This window comes from Gallus gallus, assembly GCF_016699485.2.
Source record: "Gallus gallus isolate bGalGal1 chromosome 16 unlocalized genomic scaffold, bGalGal1.mat.broiler.GRCg7b 16_unloc2, whole genome shotgun sequence".
Classification (NCBI taxonomy): domain Eukaryota; kingdom Metazoa; phylum Chordata; class Aves; order Galliformes; family Phasianidae; genus Gallus; species Gallus gallus.
This window is the reverse complement of record NW_024095939.1, coordinates 165,541-179,574: the sequence shown is the minus strand read 5'-3', so window position 1 is coordinate 179,574 and position 14,034 is coordinate 165,541. Positions and strand designations below refer to the sequence as shown.

The window sequence follows — 14,034 nt, the reverse complement described above, 5'->3', positions numbered from 1 at the left end:
ATATGGGAGGGCAATGGGGATATAGGGGAATATTGGGGGCCATGGGGATGTGGGGGGGGGGGGGAGGGGGTGGGGCGATGGGGATATGGGGAGGCAATGGGGATATAGGGGGATATGGGGGGATATGGGGGGCAATGGGGATGTGGGGGGGGAGGGGGGGGGATGGCGATATGGAAGGGCAATGGGGATATAGGGGAATATTGGGGCCATGGGGATGTGGGGGGGGGGGGGAAGGGGTGGGGCGATGGGGATATGGGGGGGCAATGGGGATATGGGGGGCAATGGGGATGTGGGGGGGGGAGGAGCGGGGGGATGGGGATATGGGGGGGGAATGGGGATATGGGGGGATATGGGGGGATATGGGGGCAATGGGGATGTGGGGGGGGGAGGGGGGGCGATGGGGATATGGGGGGGCAATGGGGATATAGGGGGATATTGGGGGCCATGGGGATGTGGGGGGGGGGGAGGGGGTGGGGCGATGGGGATATGGGGGGGCAATGGGGATATGGGGGGATATGGGGGGATATGGGGGGCAATGGGGATGTGGGGGGGGGAGGGGGGGCGATGGGGATATGGGGGGGGAATGGGGATATGGGGGGATATGGGGGGCAGTGGGGATGTGGGGGGGGGAGGGGGGGCGATGGGGATATGGGGGGGCAATGGGGATATGGGGGGATATGGGGGGGCAATGGGGATATAGGGGGATATGGGGGGATATGGGGGGCAATGGGGATGTGGGGGGGGGGGAGGGGGTGGGGCGATGGGGATATGGGGGGGGAATGGGGATATGAGGGGATATGGGGGGCAATGGGGATGTGGGGGGGGGAGGGGGGGCGATGGGGATATGGGGGGCAATGGGGGGATATGGGGGGCAATGGGGATGTGGGGGGGGGAGGGGGGGCGATGGGGATATGGGGGGGCAATGGGGATATAGGGGGATATGGGGGGATATGGGGGGCAATGGGGATGTGGGGGGTGGGGGTGGGGCGATGGGGATATGGGGGGGCAATGGGGATATGGGGGGATATGGGGGGCAATGGGGGTGGGGGGGGGGAGGGGGGGCGATGGGGATATGGGGGGGCAATGGGGATATAGAGGGATATAGGGGGATATGGGGGGGCAATGGGGATATAGGGGGATATGGGGGGATATGGGGGGCGATGGGGGTGTGGGGGGGGGGGAGGGGGTGGGGCGATGGGGATATGGGGGGGGAATGAGGATATAGGGGGATATGGGGTGATGGGGATATGGGGGGGCAATGGGGTGATAGGGATATGGGAGGGCAATGGGGTGATGGAGGGCAATGAGGACATGGGGGGCATGGGGTTGGGGGGCCCCAAGGGGGGGTGTAATGGGGTAATGGGGGGGGGGTAATGGGGGTCAATTGGAGGCTATTGGGGGGGTTATGGGGGGGCATGGGGTGATAGGGATATGGGGGGGCAATGAGTACATGGGGGGGCATGGGGATGGGGGGTTCAAAGGGGGGGTAATGGGGGTCAATTGGAGGCTATTGGAGGGGGTAAGGGGGGGCAATGGGGTTATGGGGGGGCAGTGGGGTTACGGGGGGACAATGGGGACATGGGGGGGCAAGGAGGACATGGGGGGCATGGGGTTGGGGGGGCAAAGGGGGGTAATGGGGGGGTAATAGGGAGAGGGGGGGTAATGGGGATCAATTGGGGGCTATTGTGGGGGTAAGGGGGGACAATGGGGCTATGGGGGGGCAATGGGGGTTATGGGGGGCAATGGGGGGGGAATGGGGAGAGGGGGGTTAATGGGGGTCAATTGGGGGCTATTGGGGGGGGTTATGGGGGGCAGTGGGGTTATGGGGGGGTGATGAGGTGATGGGGATAATGGGGGGGCAATGAGGTCATGGGAGGCATGGGGTTGGGGGGGCAGTGGGGGGGGAAATGGGGGAATGGGGAGAGGGGGGTAATGGGGGTCAATTGGGGGCTATTGGGGGGGGGTAAGGGGGGGCAATGGGGTTATGGGGGGCATGGGGTGATGGGGTTATGGGGGGGCAGTGGGGTTACGGGGGGGCAATGGGGACGGGGGGGCAATGAGGACATGGGGGCATGGGGTTGGGGGGGCAAAGGGGGGTAATGGGGGGGTAATAGGGAGAGGGGGGGTAATGGGGGTCAATTGGAGGCTATTGGGGGGTAAGGGGGGGCAATGGGGTTATGGGGGGGCAATGAGGACATGGCGGCATGGGGTTGGGGGGGGCAAAGGGGGGTAATGGGGGGGGTAATGGGGACGTGGGGGGGCAATGGGATTATGGGGGGCAATGAGGACATGGGGGGCATGGGGTTGGGGGGGGCAATGGGGGGGGAATGGGGAGAGGGGGGGTAATGGGGGTCAATTGGGGGCTATTGTGGGGGGGGTAAGGGGGCAATGGGGTTATGGGGGGCATGGGGTGATGGGGTTATGGGGGGGCAGTGGGGTAATGGGGGGGCAATGGGGTATGGGGGGCAATGAGGACATGGGGGGCATGGGGTTGGGGGGGGTAAAGGGGGGTAATGGGGGGGTAATTGGGAGAGGGGGGGTAATGGGGGTCAATTGGAGGCTATTGAGGGGGTAAGGGGGGACAATGGGGTTATGGGGGGGCAGTGGGGGTTATGGGGGGCAATGGGGGGGGAATGGGGAGAGGGGGGTTAATGGGGGTCAATTGGTGGCTATTGGGGGGGGTTATGGGGTGGCAGTGGGGTTATGGGGGGGTGATGGGGTGGGGGTTTAATGGGGATAATGGGGGGGCGATTGGAGGTAATGGGGGGGTAAAGGGGGGGTGGTGGGGTGGGTGGGGGCAGTGCAGTGTGGCAATGAGAGTAATGGGATTTTGGGGTGGGGGGGGGGGGAAAGCGGGGGGTCCTTTGTGCCCCCCATCCCCCCCCCCACTTTCCTGGTTGTTAATATTGGGGAGGGGGGGGGGGGGGGGTCTTTCTTAAAGGGGCAGCGCGTGGTCGGACGACACCGCCCCATTGGGCCCCGATAAACACGCCCGGGCTGTGCCCGCGTTGGATAAATACGCCGAGGAACGTTGGGAGGTGAGGATTTGGGGGGGGGGGGGGGGGTCCTGGGGTGGGGGGGGGGGGTCTTACGGTCCTAAATACGTATTGGGGGTCTTCCCCCCCCCCCCCCCCCCTTTTATAGGTTATACTGCATTTCATGGTGGGGTCCCCCAGCGCGGCGGTGAGTCAGGACCTGGCGCAGCTCCTGGTGCAGGCGGGGCTGATGAAAAGGTGGGGGGTTTTTGGGGGGGGGGGTCCTCGGGGGGGGGTCCTTAGGGGTGGGGGGGGGGCACAGTGGGGTTTGGGAGGGGTTTTTGGGGGGGTTGTGGGGGGTTTGGAGGGGGTTTGGGGGCTATAGGGGGGTTGGGGGGGCACAGTGGGGTTTGGGATGGGGTTGGGGGGCACAGTGGGGTTTGGGAGGGGATCTGGGGGGGTCTTCAAGGGGGTTTTGTGGGGTATGGGGGGGTATGGGGGCACAGTGGGGTTTGGGAGGGGGTCTGGGGGGTTTGGGAGGGGTTTTTTGGGGTGGTTGTGGGGGGTTTGGAGGGGGCTTGAGGGCTATAGGGGGTATGGGAGGGGTTGGGGGGGGCACAGTGGGGTCTGGGAGGGGATTTGGGGGGGTCTTTAAGGGGGTCTTGTGGGGTATGGGGGGGTTGGGGGGCACAATGGGGTTTGGGAGGGGTTTTTTTGGGGGGTTGTGGGGGGTTTGGAGGGGGTTTGGGGGCTATAGGGGGCTTGGGGTGGGGGTGGGGGGGGCACAGTGGGGTTTGGGAGGGGTTTTTGGGGGGTTGTGGGGGGTTTGGAGGGGGTTTGGGGGCTATAGGGGGGTTGGGGTGGGGTTGGGGGGGCACAGTGGGGTTTGGGAGGGGTTTTTGGGGGGGTTGTGGGGGGTTTGGAGGGGGTTTGGGGGCTATAGGGGGGTTGGGGTGGGGTTGGGGGGGCACAGTGGGGTTTGGGAGGGGATCTGGGGGGGTTTTAGGGGGTTTTGTGGGGCATTGGGGGGGCACAGTGGGGTTTGGGAGGGGTTTTTGGGGGGGGTTGTGTGGGGTTTGGAGGGGGTTTGGGGGCTATAGGGGGGTTGGGATGGGGTTGGGGGGCACAGTGGGGTTTGGGAGGGGTTTTTGGGGGGGTTGTGGGGGGTTTGGAGGGGGTTTGGGGGCTATAGGGGGGTTGGGGTGGGGTTGGGGGGCACAGTGGGGTTTGGGAGGGGTTTTTTGGGGGGGTTGTGGGGGGTTTGGAGGGGGTTTGGGGGCTATAGGGGGGTTGGTGTGGGGTTGGGGGGGCACAGTGGGGTCTGGGAGGGATTTGGGGGGGTCTTTAAGGGGGTCTTGTGGGGTATGGGGGGGTTGGGGGGCACAATGGGGTTTGGGAGGGGATTTGGGGGGGTCTTCAAGGGGGTTTTGTGGGGGTATTGGGGGGTATGGGGGCACAGTGGGGTTTGGGAGGGGTTTTTTTGGGGGGTTGTGGGGGGTTTGGAGGGGGCTTGAGGGCTATAGGGGGGTATGGGAGGGGTTGGGGGGGCACAGTGGGGTTTTGGAGGGGATCGGGGGTTCTTCAAGGCGGTTTTGTGGGGTATGGGGGGTTGGGGGCCACAGTGGGGTTTGGGAGGGGATCTGGGGGGGTTGGGGGGCACAGTGGGGTTTGGAAGGGGTTTTTTGGGGGGTTGTGGGGGGTTTGGAGGGGGTTTGGGGGCTATAGGGGGGTTGGGGTGGGGTTGGGGGGGCACAGTGGGGTTTGGAGGGGACGTGGGGGGGTCTTCACGGGGGCTTTGTGGGGTATGGGGGGGTTGGGGGGCACAGGGGGGTTTGGGAGGGGATTTAGGGGGGTCTTCAAGGGGGTTTTGTGGGGGTATTGGGGGGTATGGGGGCACAGTGGGGTTTGGGAGGGGTTTTTTTGGGGGGTTGTGGGGGGTTTGGAGGGGGCTTGAGGGCTATAGGGGGGTATGGGAGGGGTTGGGGGGGCACAGTGGGGTTTTGGAGGGGATCGGGGGTTCTTCAAGGCGGTTTTGTGGGGTATGGGGGGTTGGGGGCCACAGTGGGGTTTGGGAGGGGATCTGGGGGGGTTGGGGGGCACAGTGGGGTTTGGAAGGGGTTTTTTTGGGGGGTTGTGGGGGGTTTGGAGGGGGTTTGGGGGCTATAGGGGGGTTGGGGTGGGGTTGGGGGGGCACAGTGGGGTTTGGAGGGGACGTGGGGGGGTCTTCACGGGGGCTTTGTGGGGTATGGGGGGGTTGGGGGGCACAGGGGGGTTTGGGAGGGGATTTAGGGGGGTCTTCAAGGGGGTTTTGTGGGGGTATTGGGGGGTATGGGGGCACAGTGGGGTTTGGGAGGGGTTTTTTGGGGGGTTGTGGGGGGTTTGGAGGGGGCTTGAGGGCTATAGGGGGGTATGGGAGGGGTTGGGGGGGCACAGTGGGGTTTTGGAGGGGATCGGGGGTTCTTCAAGGCGGTTTTGTGGGGTATGGGGGGTTGGGGGCCACAGTGGGGTTTGGGAGGGGATCTGGGGGGGTTGGGGGGCACAGTGGGGTTTGGAAGGGGTTTTTTTGGGGGGTTGTGGGGGGTTTGGAGGGGGTTTGGGGGCTATAGGGGGGTTGGGGTGGGGTTGGGGGGGCACAGTGGGGTTTGGAGGGGACGTGGGGGGGTCTTCACGGGGGCTTTGTGGGGTATGGGGGGGTTGGGGGGCACAGGGGGGTTTGGGAGGGGATTTAGGGGGGTCTTCAAGGGGGTTTTGTGGGGGTATTGGGGGGTATGGGGGCACAGTGGGATTTGGGAGGGGGTCTGGGGGGTTTGGGAGGGGTTTTTTGGGGGGGTTGTGGGGGGTTTGGAGGGGGCTTGAGGGCTATAGGGGGATATGGGAGGGGTTGAGGGGGGCACAGTGGGGTCTGGGAGGGGATTTGGGGGGGTCTTTAAGGGGGTCTTGTGGGGTATGGGGGGGTTGGGGGGCACAATGGGGTTTGGGAGGGGTTTTTTTGGGGGGTTGTGAGGGGTTTGGAGGGGGTTTGGGGGCTATAGGGGGCTTGGGGTGGGGTTGGGGGGCACAGTGGGGTTTGGGAGGGGTTTTTGGGGGGGTTGTGGGGGGTTTGGAGGGGGTTTGGGGGCTATAGGGTTGTTGGGGTGGGGTTGGGGGGGCACAGTGGGGTCTGGGAGGAGGGATTTGGGGGGGTCTTTAAGGGGGTCTTGTGGGGTATGGGGGGGTTGGGGGCACAATGGGGTTTGGGAGGGGTTTTTTTGGGGGGTTGTGGGGGATTTGGAGGGGGTTTGAGGGCTATAGGGGGGTTGGGGTGGGGTTGGGGGGGCACAGTGGGGTTTGGGAGGGGTTTTTGGGGGGGTTGTGGGGGGTTTGGAGGGGGTTTGGGGGCTATAGGGGGGTTGGGGTGGGGGTGGGGGGCACAGTGGGGTTTGGAGGGGACGTGGGGGGGTCTTTACGGGGGCTTTGTGGGGTATGGGGGGGTTGGGGGGCACAGTGGGGTTTGGGTGGGGGTCTGGCGGGTTTGGGAGGGGTTTTTGGGTGGGGTTTGTGGGGGGTTTGGAGGGGGTTTGGGGGCTATAGGGGGGTGGGGGGGCACAATGGGGTTTGGGATGGGGTTGGGGGGCACAGTGGGGTTTGGGAGGGGGTCTGGGGGGTTTGGGAAGGGTTTTTGGGGGGGTTGTGGGGGGTTTGGAGGGGGCTTGAGGGCTATAGGGGGGTATGGGAGGGGTTGGGGGGGCACAGTGGGGTTTGGGAGGGGATCTGGGGGTTTTAGGGGTTTTGTGGGGCATTGGCGGGGCACAGTGGGGTTTGGGAGGGCTTTTTGGGGGGTTGTGGGGGGTTTGGAGGGGGTTTGGGGGCTATAGGGGGGTTGAGGGGGCACAGTGGGATTTGGGGCGGGGTTGGGGGGCACAGTGGGGTTTGGGAGGGGATTTGGGGGGGTCTTCAAGGGGGTTTTGTGGGGTATGGGGGGGGTTGGGGGCCACAGTGGGGTTTGGGAGGGGATCTGGGGGGGTTGGGGGGCACAATGGGGTTTGGGAGGGGTTTTTGGGGGGGTTGTGGGGGGTTTGGAGGGGGTTTGGGGGCTATAGGGGGCTTGGGGTGGGGTTGGGGGGGGCACAGTGGAGTCTGGGAGGGGATCTGGGGGGGTCTTTAAGGGGGTCTTGTGGGGTATTGGGGGGTATGGGGGCACAGTGGGGTTGGGGAGGGGTTTTTGGGGGGGTTGTGGGGGGTTTGGAGGGGGCTTAGGGGCTATAGGGGAGTTGGGGTGGGGTTGGGGGGGGCACAGTGGGGTCTGGGAGGGGATTTGGGGGGGTCTTCAAGGCGGTTTTGTGGGGTATGGGGGCACAGGGGGGTTTGGGTGGGGGTCTGGTGGGTTTGGGAGGGGTTTTTTGGGGGGGGTTGTGGGGGGTTTGGAGGGGGTTTGGTGGCTTTTGGTGGGGTTGGGGGGGCACAGTTGGATTTGGGGTGGGGTTGGGGGGCACAGTGGGGTTTGGGAGGGGATTTGGGGGGTTTGGGAGGGGTTTTTGGGGGGTTGTGGGGGGTTTGGAGGGGGTTTGGGGGCTATAGGGGGATATGGGAGGGGTTGGGGGGGGCACAGTGGGGTTTGGGAGGGCTTTTTGGGGGGTTGTGGGGGGTTTGGAGGGGGTTTGGGGGCTATAGGGGGGTTGAGGGGGCACAGTGGGATTTGGGGCGGGGTTGGGGGGCACAGTGGGGTTTGGGAGGGGATCTGGGGGGGTCTTCAAGGGGGTTTTGTGGGGGTATTGGGGGGTATGGGGGCACAGCGGGGTCTGGGAGGGGATCTGGGGGGTTGGGGGGCACAATGGGGTTTGGGAGGGGTTTTTGGGGGGGTTTTGGGGGGTTTGGAGGGGGTTTGGGGGCTATAGGGGGGTTGGGGGGGCACAGTGGGGTTTGGGAGGGGATGTGGGGGGGTCTTTAAGGGGGTTTTGTGGGGTATGGGGGCACAGTGGGGTTTGGGAGGGCTTTTTGGGGGGGTTGGGGGGGGTTTTGGAGGGGATTTGGGGGCTTTAGGGGGGTTGGGGGAGCACAGTGGAGTTTGGGGTGGGGTTGGGGGGCACAGTGGGGTCTGGGAGGGGATTTGGGGGGGTCTTCAAGGGGGTTTTGTGGGGTATGGGGGGGTATGGGGGCACAGCGGGGTCTGGGAGGGGATCTGGGGGGGTTGGGGGGCACAATGGGGTTTGGGAGGGGTTTTTGGGGGGGTTGTGGGGGGTTTGGAGGGGGTTTGGGGGCTATAGGGGGGTATGGGAGGGGTTGGGGGGGCACAGTGGGGTTTGGGAGGGGATCTGGGGGGGTCTTTAAGGGGGTCTTGTGGGGTATGGGGGGGTTGGGGGGCACAGTGGGGTTTGGGAGGGGATCTGGGGGGTCTTCATGGGGGTTTTGTGGGGTAAGGGGGGGTATGGGGGCACAATGGGGTTTGGGAGGGGTTTTTGGGGGGGTTGGGGGGGGGTTGGAGGGGGTTTGGGGGCTATAGGGGGGTATGGGAGGGGTTGGGGGGGCACAGTGGGGTTTGGGAGGGGATCTGGGGGGGTCTTTAAGGGGGTCTTGTGGGGTATGGGGGGGTTGGGGGGCACAGTGGGGTTTGGGAGGGATCTGGGGGGGTCTTCATGGGGGTTTTGTGGGGTAAGGGGGGGTATGGGGGCACAATGGGGTTTGGGAGGGGTTTTTGGGGGGGTTGGGGGGGGGTTGGAGGGGGTTTGGGGGCTATAGGGGGCTTGGGGTGGGGTTGGGGGCACAGTGGGGTTTGGGAGGGGATGTGGGGGGGTCTTTAAGGGGGCTTTGTGGGGTATGGGGGCACAGTGGGGTTTGGGAGGGGTTTTTGGGGGGGTTGTGGGGGGTCTGATTTTTTGGGGGGTCCCCGCAGTGAGGGGGGGGAAGCCCCCTGCATCACATCGGCCGGCTTTCAGTTCCTGCTGTTGGACACCCCTGCCCAGCTTTGGTACTTCGTGCTGCAGTACCTGCGGGGTGCCGAGGTGAGGGGGGGGGGGGACACCCCCAAATCCCCCCCAGAGACCCCCCCCCCCAAAAGCCCCCCCCCCCCCCCCCCCCCCCCCCGCTGTGGCCCCACTGTCTGCTAAGGCTCCCCCCCCAATCCCCCCAAGGACCCCAATATCCGCCCTGATTTCACCATAGGACTCCAATAGACCCCCCCTTGGGACCCCCAGGACCCCCCCCCCCCCCCCCCAGGACCCCCATATCCCTCTCTGGAACCCCAGGACCCCCCAGATCCCCCCCAGCACCCCAAAATTCCTTCCTGGGACCGCTAAATACCCCCCCCATCCTCCCCAAATTCCTCCTTGTGACCCCAATATCTTCTTAGGACCCCCCCCCCAATATCCCCCCAGATTTCTCCATAGGACTCCATTGGACCCCCAGGACCCCCCCCAGGACCCCCATATCCCTCTCTGGAACCCCACGACCCCCCAAATCCCCCCCAGCACCCCAAAATTCCTTCCTGTGACCCCTAAAATACCCCCCCCCCCCCATCCTCCCCAAATTCCTCCCTGTGGCCCCAATATCTTCTTAGGACCCCCCCCCAATATCCCCCCAGATTTCTCCATAGGACTCCAATGGACCCCCAGGACCCCCCCCAGGACCCCCATATCCCTCTCTGGAACCTCAGGACCCCCAAAATTCCCCCCCAGCACCCCAAAATTTCTTACTGGGACCTCTAAATACCCCCCCATCCTCACCAAATTCCTCCTTGTGACCCCAATATCTTCTTAGGACCCCCCCCCCAATATCCCCCCAGATTTCTCCATAGAACTCAAATGGACCCCCAGGACCCCCCCCAGGACCCCCATATCCCTCTCTGGAACCCCAGGACCCCCCAGATCCCCCCCAGGACCCCAAAATTCCTTCCTGGGACCCCTAAATACCCCCCCCCCCCATCCTCCCCAAATTCCTCCCTGTGGCCCCAATATCTTCTTAGGACCCCCCCCCAATATCCCCCCAGATTTCTCCATAGGACTCAAATGGACCCCCAGGACCCCCCCCCAGGACCCCCATATCCCTCTCTGGAACCCCAGGACCCCCCAAATCCCCCCCAGCACCCCAAAATTCCTCCCTGGGACCCCTAAAAACCCCCCCCCATCCTCCCCAAATTCCTCCCTGCAGGCCCAATAAATACTTAGGACCCCCCCCAATATCCTCCCCAGATTTCCCCATAGGACTCCAATAGACCCCCCAGGACCCCCCCCGGGACCCCCATATCCCTCTCTGGAACCTCAGGACCCCCCAGATCCCCCCCCACCCCACTCCAGGACCCCAATATTCCTTCCTGGGATGGCCATCCTGTTCAGAACCCCTCCTAAAATTCCTCTCTAGGACCCCCCCTAGCCCCCCCCCCCTCCCCTCAGAACCCCCAAATTCCTCAATGGGACCCCCAGGGTCACTTTCAACCCCCCATTTTTTGCCCCCCCCCCCGTCCTTTAGGCACGTGGCATGGATCTGGTAGAGATCCTCTCCTTCCTCTTCCAGCTGAGCTTCAGCACGCTGGGCAAGGTGAGGGGGGGTGGGGGGGAATGGGGGAGAAGGGGGGGGGAACTGGAATGAATTGGGGGAGAATTGGGGGAAAAGTGGGAAAATTGGGGGAGAATTGGGGGAAAAGTGGGAAAATTGGGGGAGAATTGGGGGAAAAGTGGGAAAATTGGGGGGGATTTGAGGGGAAACTGGGGAAATATAGGAAGAATTGGGGGAATTGGGGGGAAAGTGGGGAGAAAATAGGGAAACTTGGGGAGAAAATGGGGAAATTGGGGGGTAATTGGGGTGAACTGGGGGGAATTGGGGAAGAATTCAGGGGATTTGGGGGAAATTTGGCAAGAATTGGGGGAAAGTGGGGAAATATAAGAAGAATTGGGTGGAATTTGGGGACAATTGGGGGGGAAATGGGGGGAAAGTGAGAAAATATAGGGAAAATTGGGGGCAAAATGGGAACATTAGGGAAGAATTGGGGGGAATTCGGGGGGAATTGGGGAATTCGGGGGAGAATGGGGGGAGAAAATGGGAATATTGGGGGAGAATTGGGGGGGGAAGTGGGGAAATTGGGGGAGATTTGGGGGGAAAGTGGAGAAATACAGGAAGAATTGGGGGAATTTGGGGAGAATTGGGGGGAAAGTGGGAGAAAATAGGGAAAATTGGGGAGAAAATGGAGAAATTGGGGGGGAACTGGAGTGAACTGGGGGGAATTGGGGAAGGATTCGGGGGATTTGGGGGAAATTTGGCAAGAATTGGGGGAAAGTGGGGAAATATAAGAAGAATTGGGCGGAATTGGGGGACGATTGGGGGGGAAATGGGGGAAAGTGAGAAAATATAGGGAAAATTGGGGGCAAAATGGGAACATTAGGGAAGAATTGGGGGGAATTCGGGGGGAATTGGGGAATTCGGGGGAGAATGGGGGGAGGAAAATGGGAATATTGGGGGAGAATTTGGGGGGGAAGTGGGGAAATTGGGGGAGATTTGGGGGGAAAGTGGAGAAATACAGGAAGAATTGGGGGAATTTGGGGAGAATTGGGGGGAAAGTGGGAGAAAATAGGGAAAATTGGGGAGAAAATGGGGAAATTGGGGGGGAACTGGAGTGAACTGGGGGGAATTGGGGAAGGATTCGGGGGATTTGGGGGAAATTTGGCAAGAATTGGGGGAAAGTGGGGAAATATAAGAAGAATTGGGCGGAATTGGGGGACAATTGGGGGGGAAATGGGGGGAAAGTGAGAAAATATAGGGAAAATTGGGGGCAAAATGGGAACATTAGGGAAGAATTGGGGGAATTCGGGGGAGAATGGGGGGAGAAAATGGGAATATTGGGGGAGAATTTGGGGGGGAAGTGGAGAAATACAGGAAGAATTGGGGGAATTTGGGGAGAATTGGGGGGAAAGTGGGAGAAAATAGGGAAAATTGGGGAGAAAATGGGGAAATTGGGGGGTAATTGGGGTGAACTGGGGGGAATTGGGGAAGGATTCGGGGGATTTGGGGGAAATTTGGCAAGAATTGGGGGAAAGTGGGGAAATATAAGAAGAATTGGGCGGAATTGGGGGACAATTGGGGGGGAAATGGGGGGAAAGTGAGAATATATAGGGAAAATTGGGGAGATTTGGGGGGAAAACGAGGGGAAGAGAGAGAAAATAGGGAAAACTGGGGGGAAGTGGGGAAATATAGGGAAAATTGGGGAGAAAATGGGAAAATTGGGGGGAGAATGGGAGGGAGGTGGGAAAATATGGGAAGAATTGAAGGGGAAATGGGGAAAAATTGGGGAGAAAATGGGAGAATTGAGGGGAGAATTGGGGGGAGGTGGGAAAATATGGGAAGAATTGAAGGGGAAATGGGGAAAAATTGGGGAGAAAATGGGAGAATTGGGGGAGAATTTGGGGGGAGGTGGGAAAATTGGGTTATTGGGGGGGAAATGGGGTGTTGGTGGGTTGTCGTTGGGGTGTTATTGGGTTGTTCGGTGTTGGTGGGTTGTTGTGGGTTGCTGTGGGGTGTTGGGTGTTGTTGGGTTGTTGTTGGGGTGTTATTGGGTTTTGGGGTTGCTGTTGGGGTGTTGTTGGGTTGTGGGGTTGCTGTTGGGGTGTTGTTGGGTTGTGGGGTTGCTGTTGGGGTGTTGTTGGGTTGTGGGGTTGCTGTTGGGGTGTTGTTGGGGTGTTGTCGGGGGGTGTTGTTGGGTGTTGTTGAGTTGCTGTTGGGTGTTGGTGGGTTTTTTGGGGTGTTATTGGGTTGGGTTGTTGTTGGGTGTTGTGGGTTGTTGGGTTGTGGGGTGTTGGTGGGTTGTTGGGTGTTATTGGGTGTTGTTGGGTTGTTATTGAGTTGCTGTTGGGTGTTGGTGGGGTGTTGTTGGGTGTTGTGGGGTGTTGTTGGGTTGCTGTTGGGTGTCGGTGGGTTGTTGGGTGTCGGGTTGTTGTGGGTTGCTGTTGGGTGTTGGGTTGTTGTGGGTTGTTGGGGTGTTGGGGTGTTTTAGGGTGTTGTTGGGTTGTTGTTGGGTGTTATTGGGTTGTGGGGCGTTGTGGGGTGTTTTAGGGTGTTGGTGGGGTGTTGTTGGGTTGCTGTTGGGTGTCAGCGGGTTGTTGGGTGTTGGGTTGTTGTGGTTTGCTGTTGGGTTGTTGTTGGGTTGTTGGTTGTTGTGGGTTGTTGGGTTGTTGGGTTATTATTGGGTGTTATTGGGTGTTGTGTTGTTGTGTTGTTGTAGTTGTCGGGTTGTTGTTGGGTGTCGGTGGGTTGTGAGTTGTTGGGTGTTGGGTTGTTGTGGGTTGTTGGTGGGTTGTTGTTGGGTTGTTGGGTGTTACCGGGTGTTATTGGGGGTTGTTGGGGTGTTGTGGGGTGTTGTTGGGTTGCTGTTGGGTGTTGTTGGGTTGTTGGGTGTTATTGGGTGTTGTTGGGGTGTTGTTGTGGGGTATTGTTGGGTTGCTGTTGGGGTGTTGTTGGGTGTTGGTGGTGGTGGTTGGGTTGTTGGGTGTTGTTGGGTGCTGTTGGGTGTCGGTGGGTTGTTGGGTGTCGGGTTGTTGTGGGTTGCTGTTGGGGTGTTGGTGGGTTGTTGGGGTGTTGTTGGGGTGTTGTGTTGTGGGGTGTTGTTGGGTATTGGTGTTGGTGGGGTGTTATTGGGTGTTGTTGGGTTGTTGGGGTGTCGGTGGGTTGTTGGTTGTTGAGTGTCGGGTTGTTGTGGGTTGCTGTTGGTTGTTGTTGGGGTGTTGGTGGGTTGTTGGGTGTTATTGGGTGTTGTTGGGGTGTTGTTGGGGTGTTGTTGGGGTGTTGTGGGTTGTTGGGGTGTTGTTGGGGTGTTTTAGGGTGTTGTTGGGTTGTTGTTGGGTGTTGGTGGTGGTTGGGTTGTTGGGTGTTGTTGGGTGTTATTGGGTGCTGTTGGGTGTCGGTGGGTTGTTGGGTGTTGGGTTGTTGTGGGTTGCTGTTGGGTGTTGTTGGGGTGTTGGTGGGTTGTTGGGGTGCTGTTGGGGTGTTGTGTTGTGGGTTGTTGTTGGGTATTGGTGTTGGTGGGGTGTTATTGGGTGTTGGTGGGTTGTTGGGGTGTCGGTGGGTTGTGGGTTGTTGAGTGTCGGGTTGTTGTGGGTTG

General features: G+C 61.1%; 1 protein-coding gene across 1 annotated transcript in view; it reads left to right on the top strand.

Moving 5' to 3' along the window:
• The window catches only part of GTF2H4 (general transcription factor IIH subunit 4), a 42,688-nt gene that overhangs the window by 9,586 nt on the left and 19,068 nt on the right, over nucleotides 1-14,034 (top strand). Inside the window, 4 exon segments of the mRNA XM_040656653.2 lie at nucleotides 2,942-3,038; nucleotides 3,145-3,233; nucleotides 8,845-8,953; nucleotides 10,416-10,484. Of these exon segments, the coding sequence (XP_040512587.1) occupies nucleotides 2,942-3,038; nucleotides 3,145-3,233; nucleotides 8,845-8,953; nucleotides 10,416-10,484 (364 nt within the window).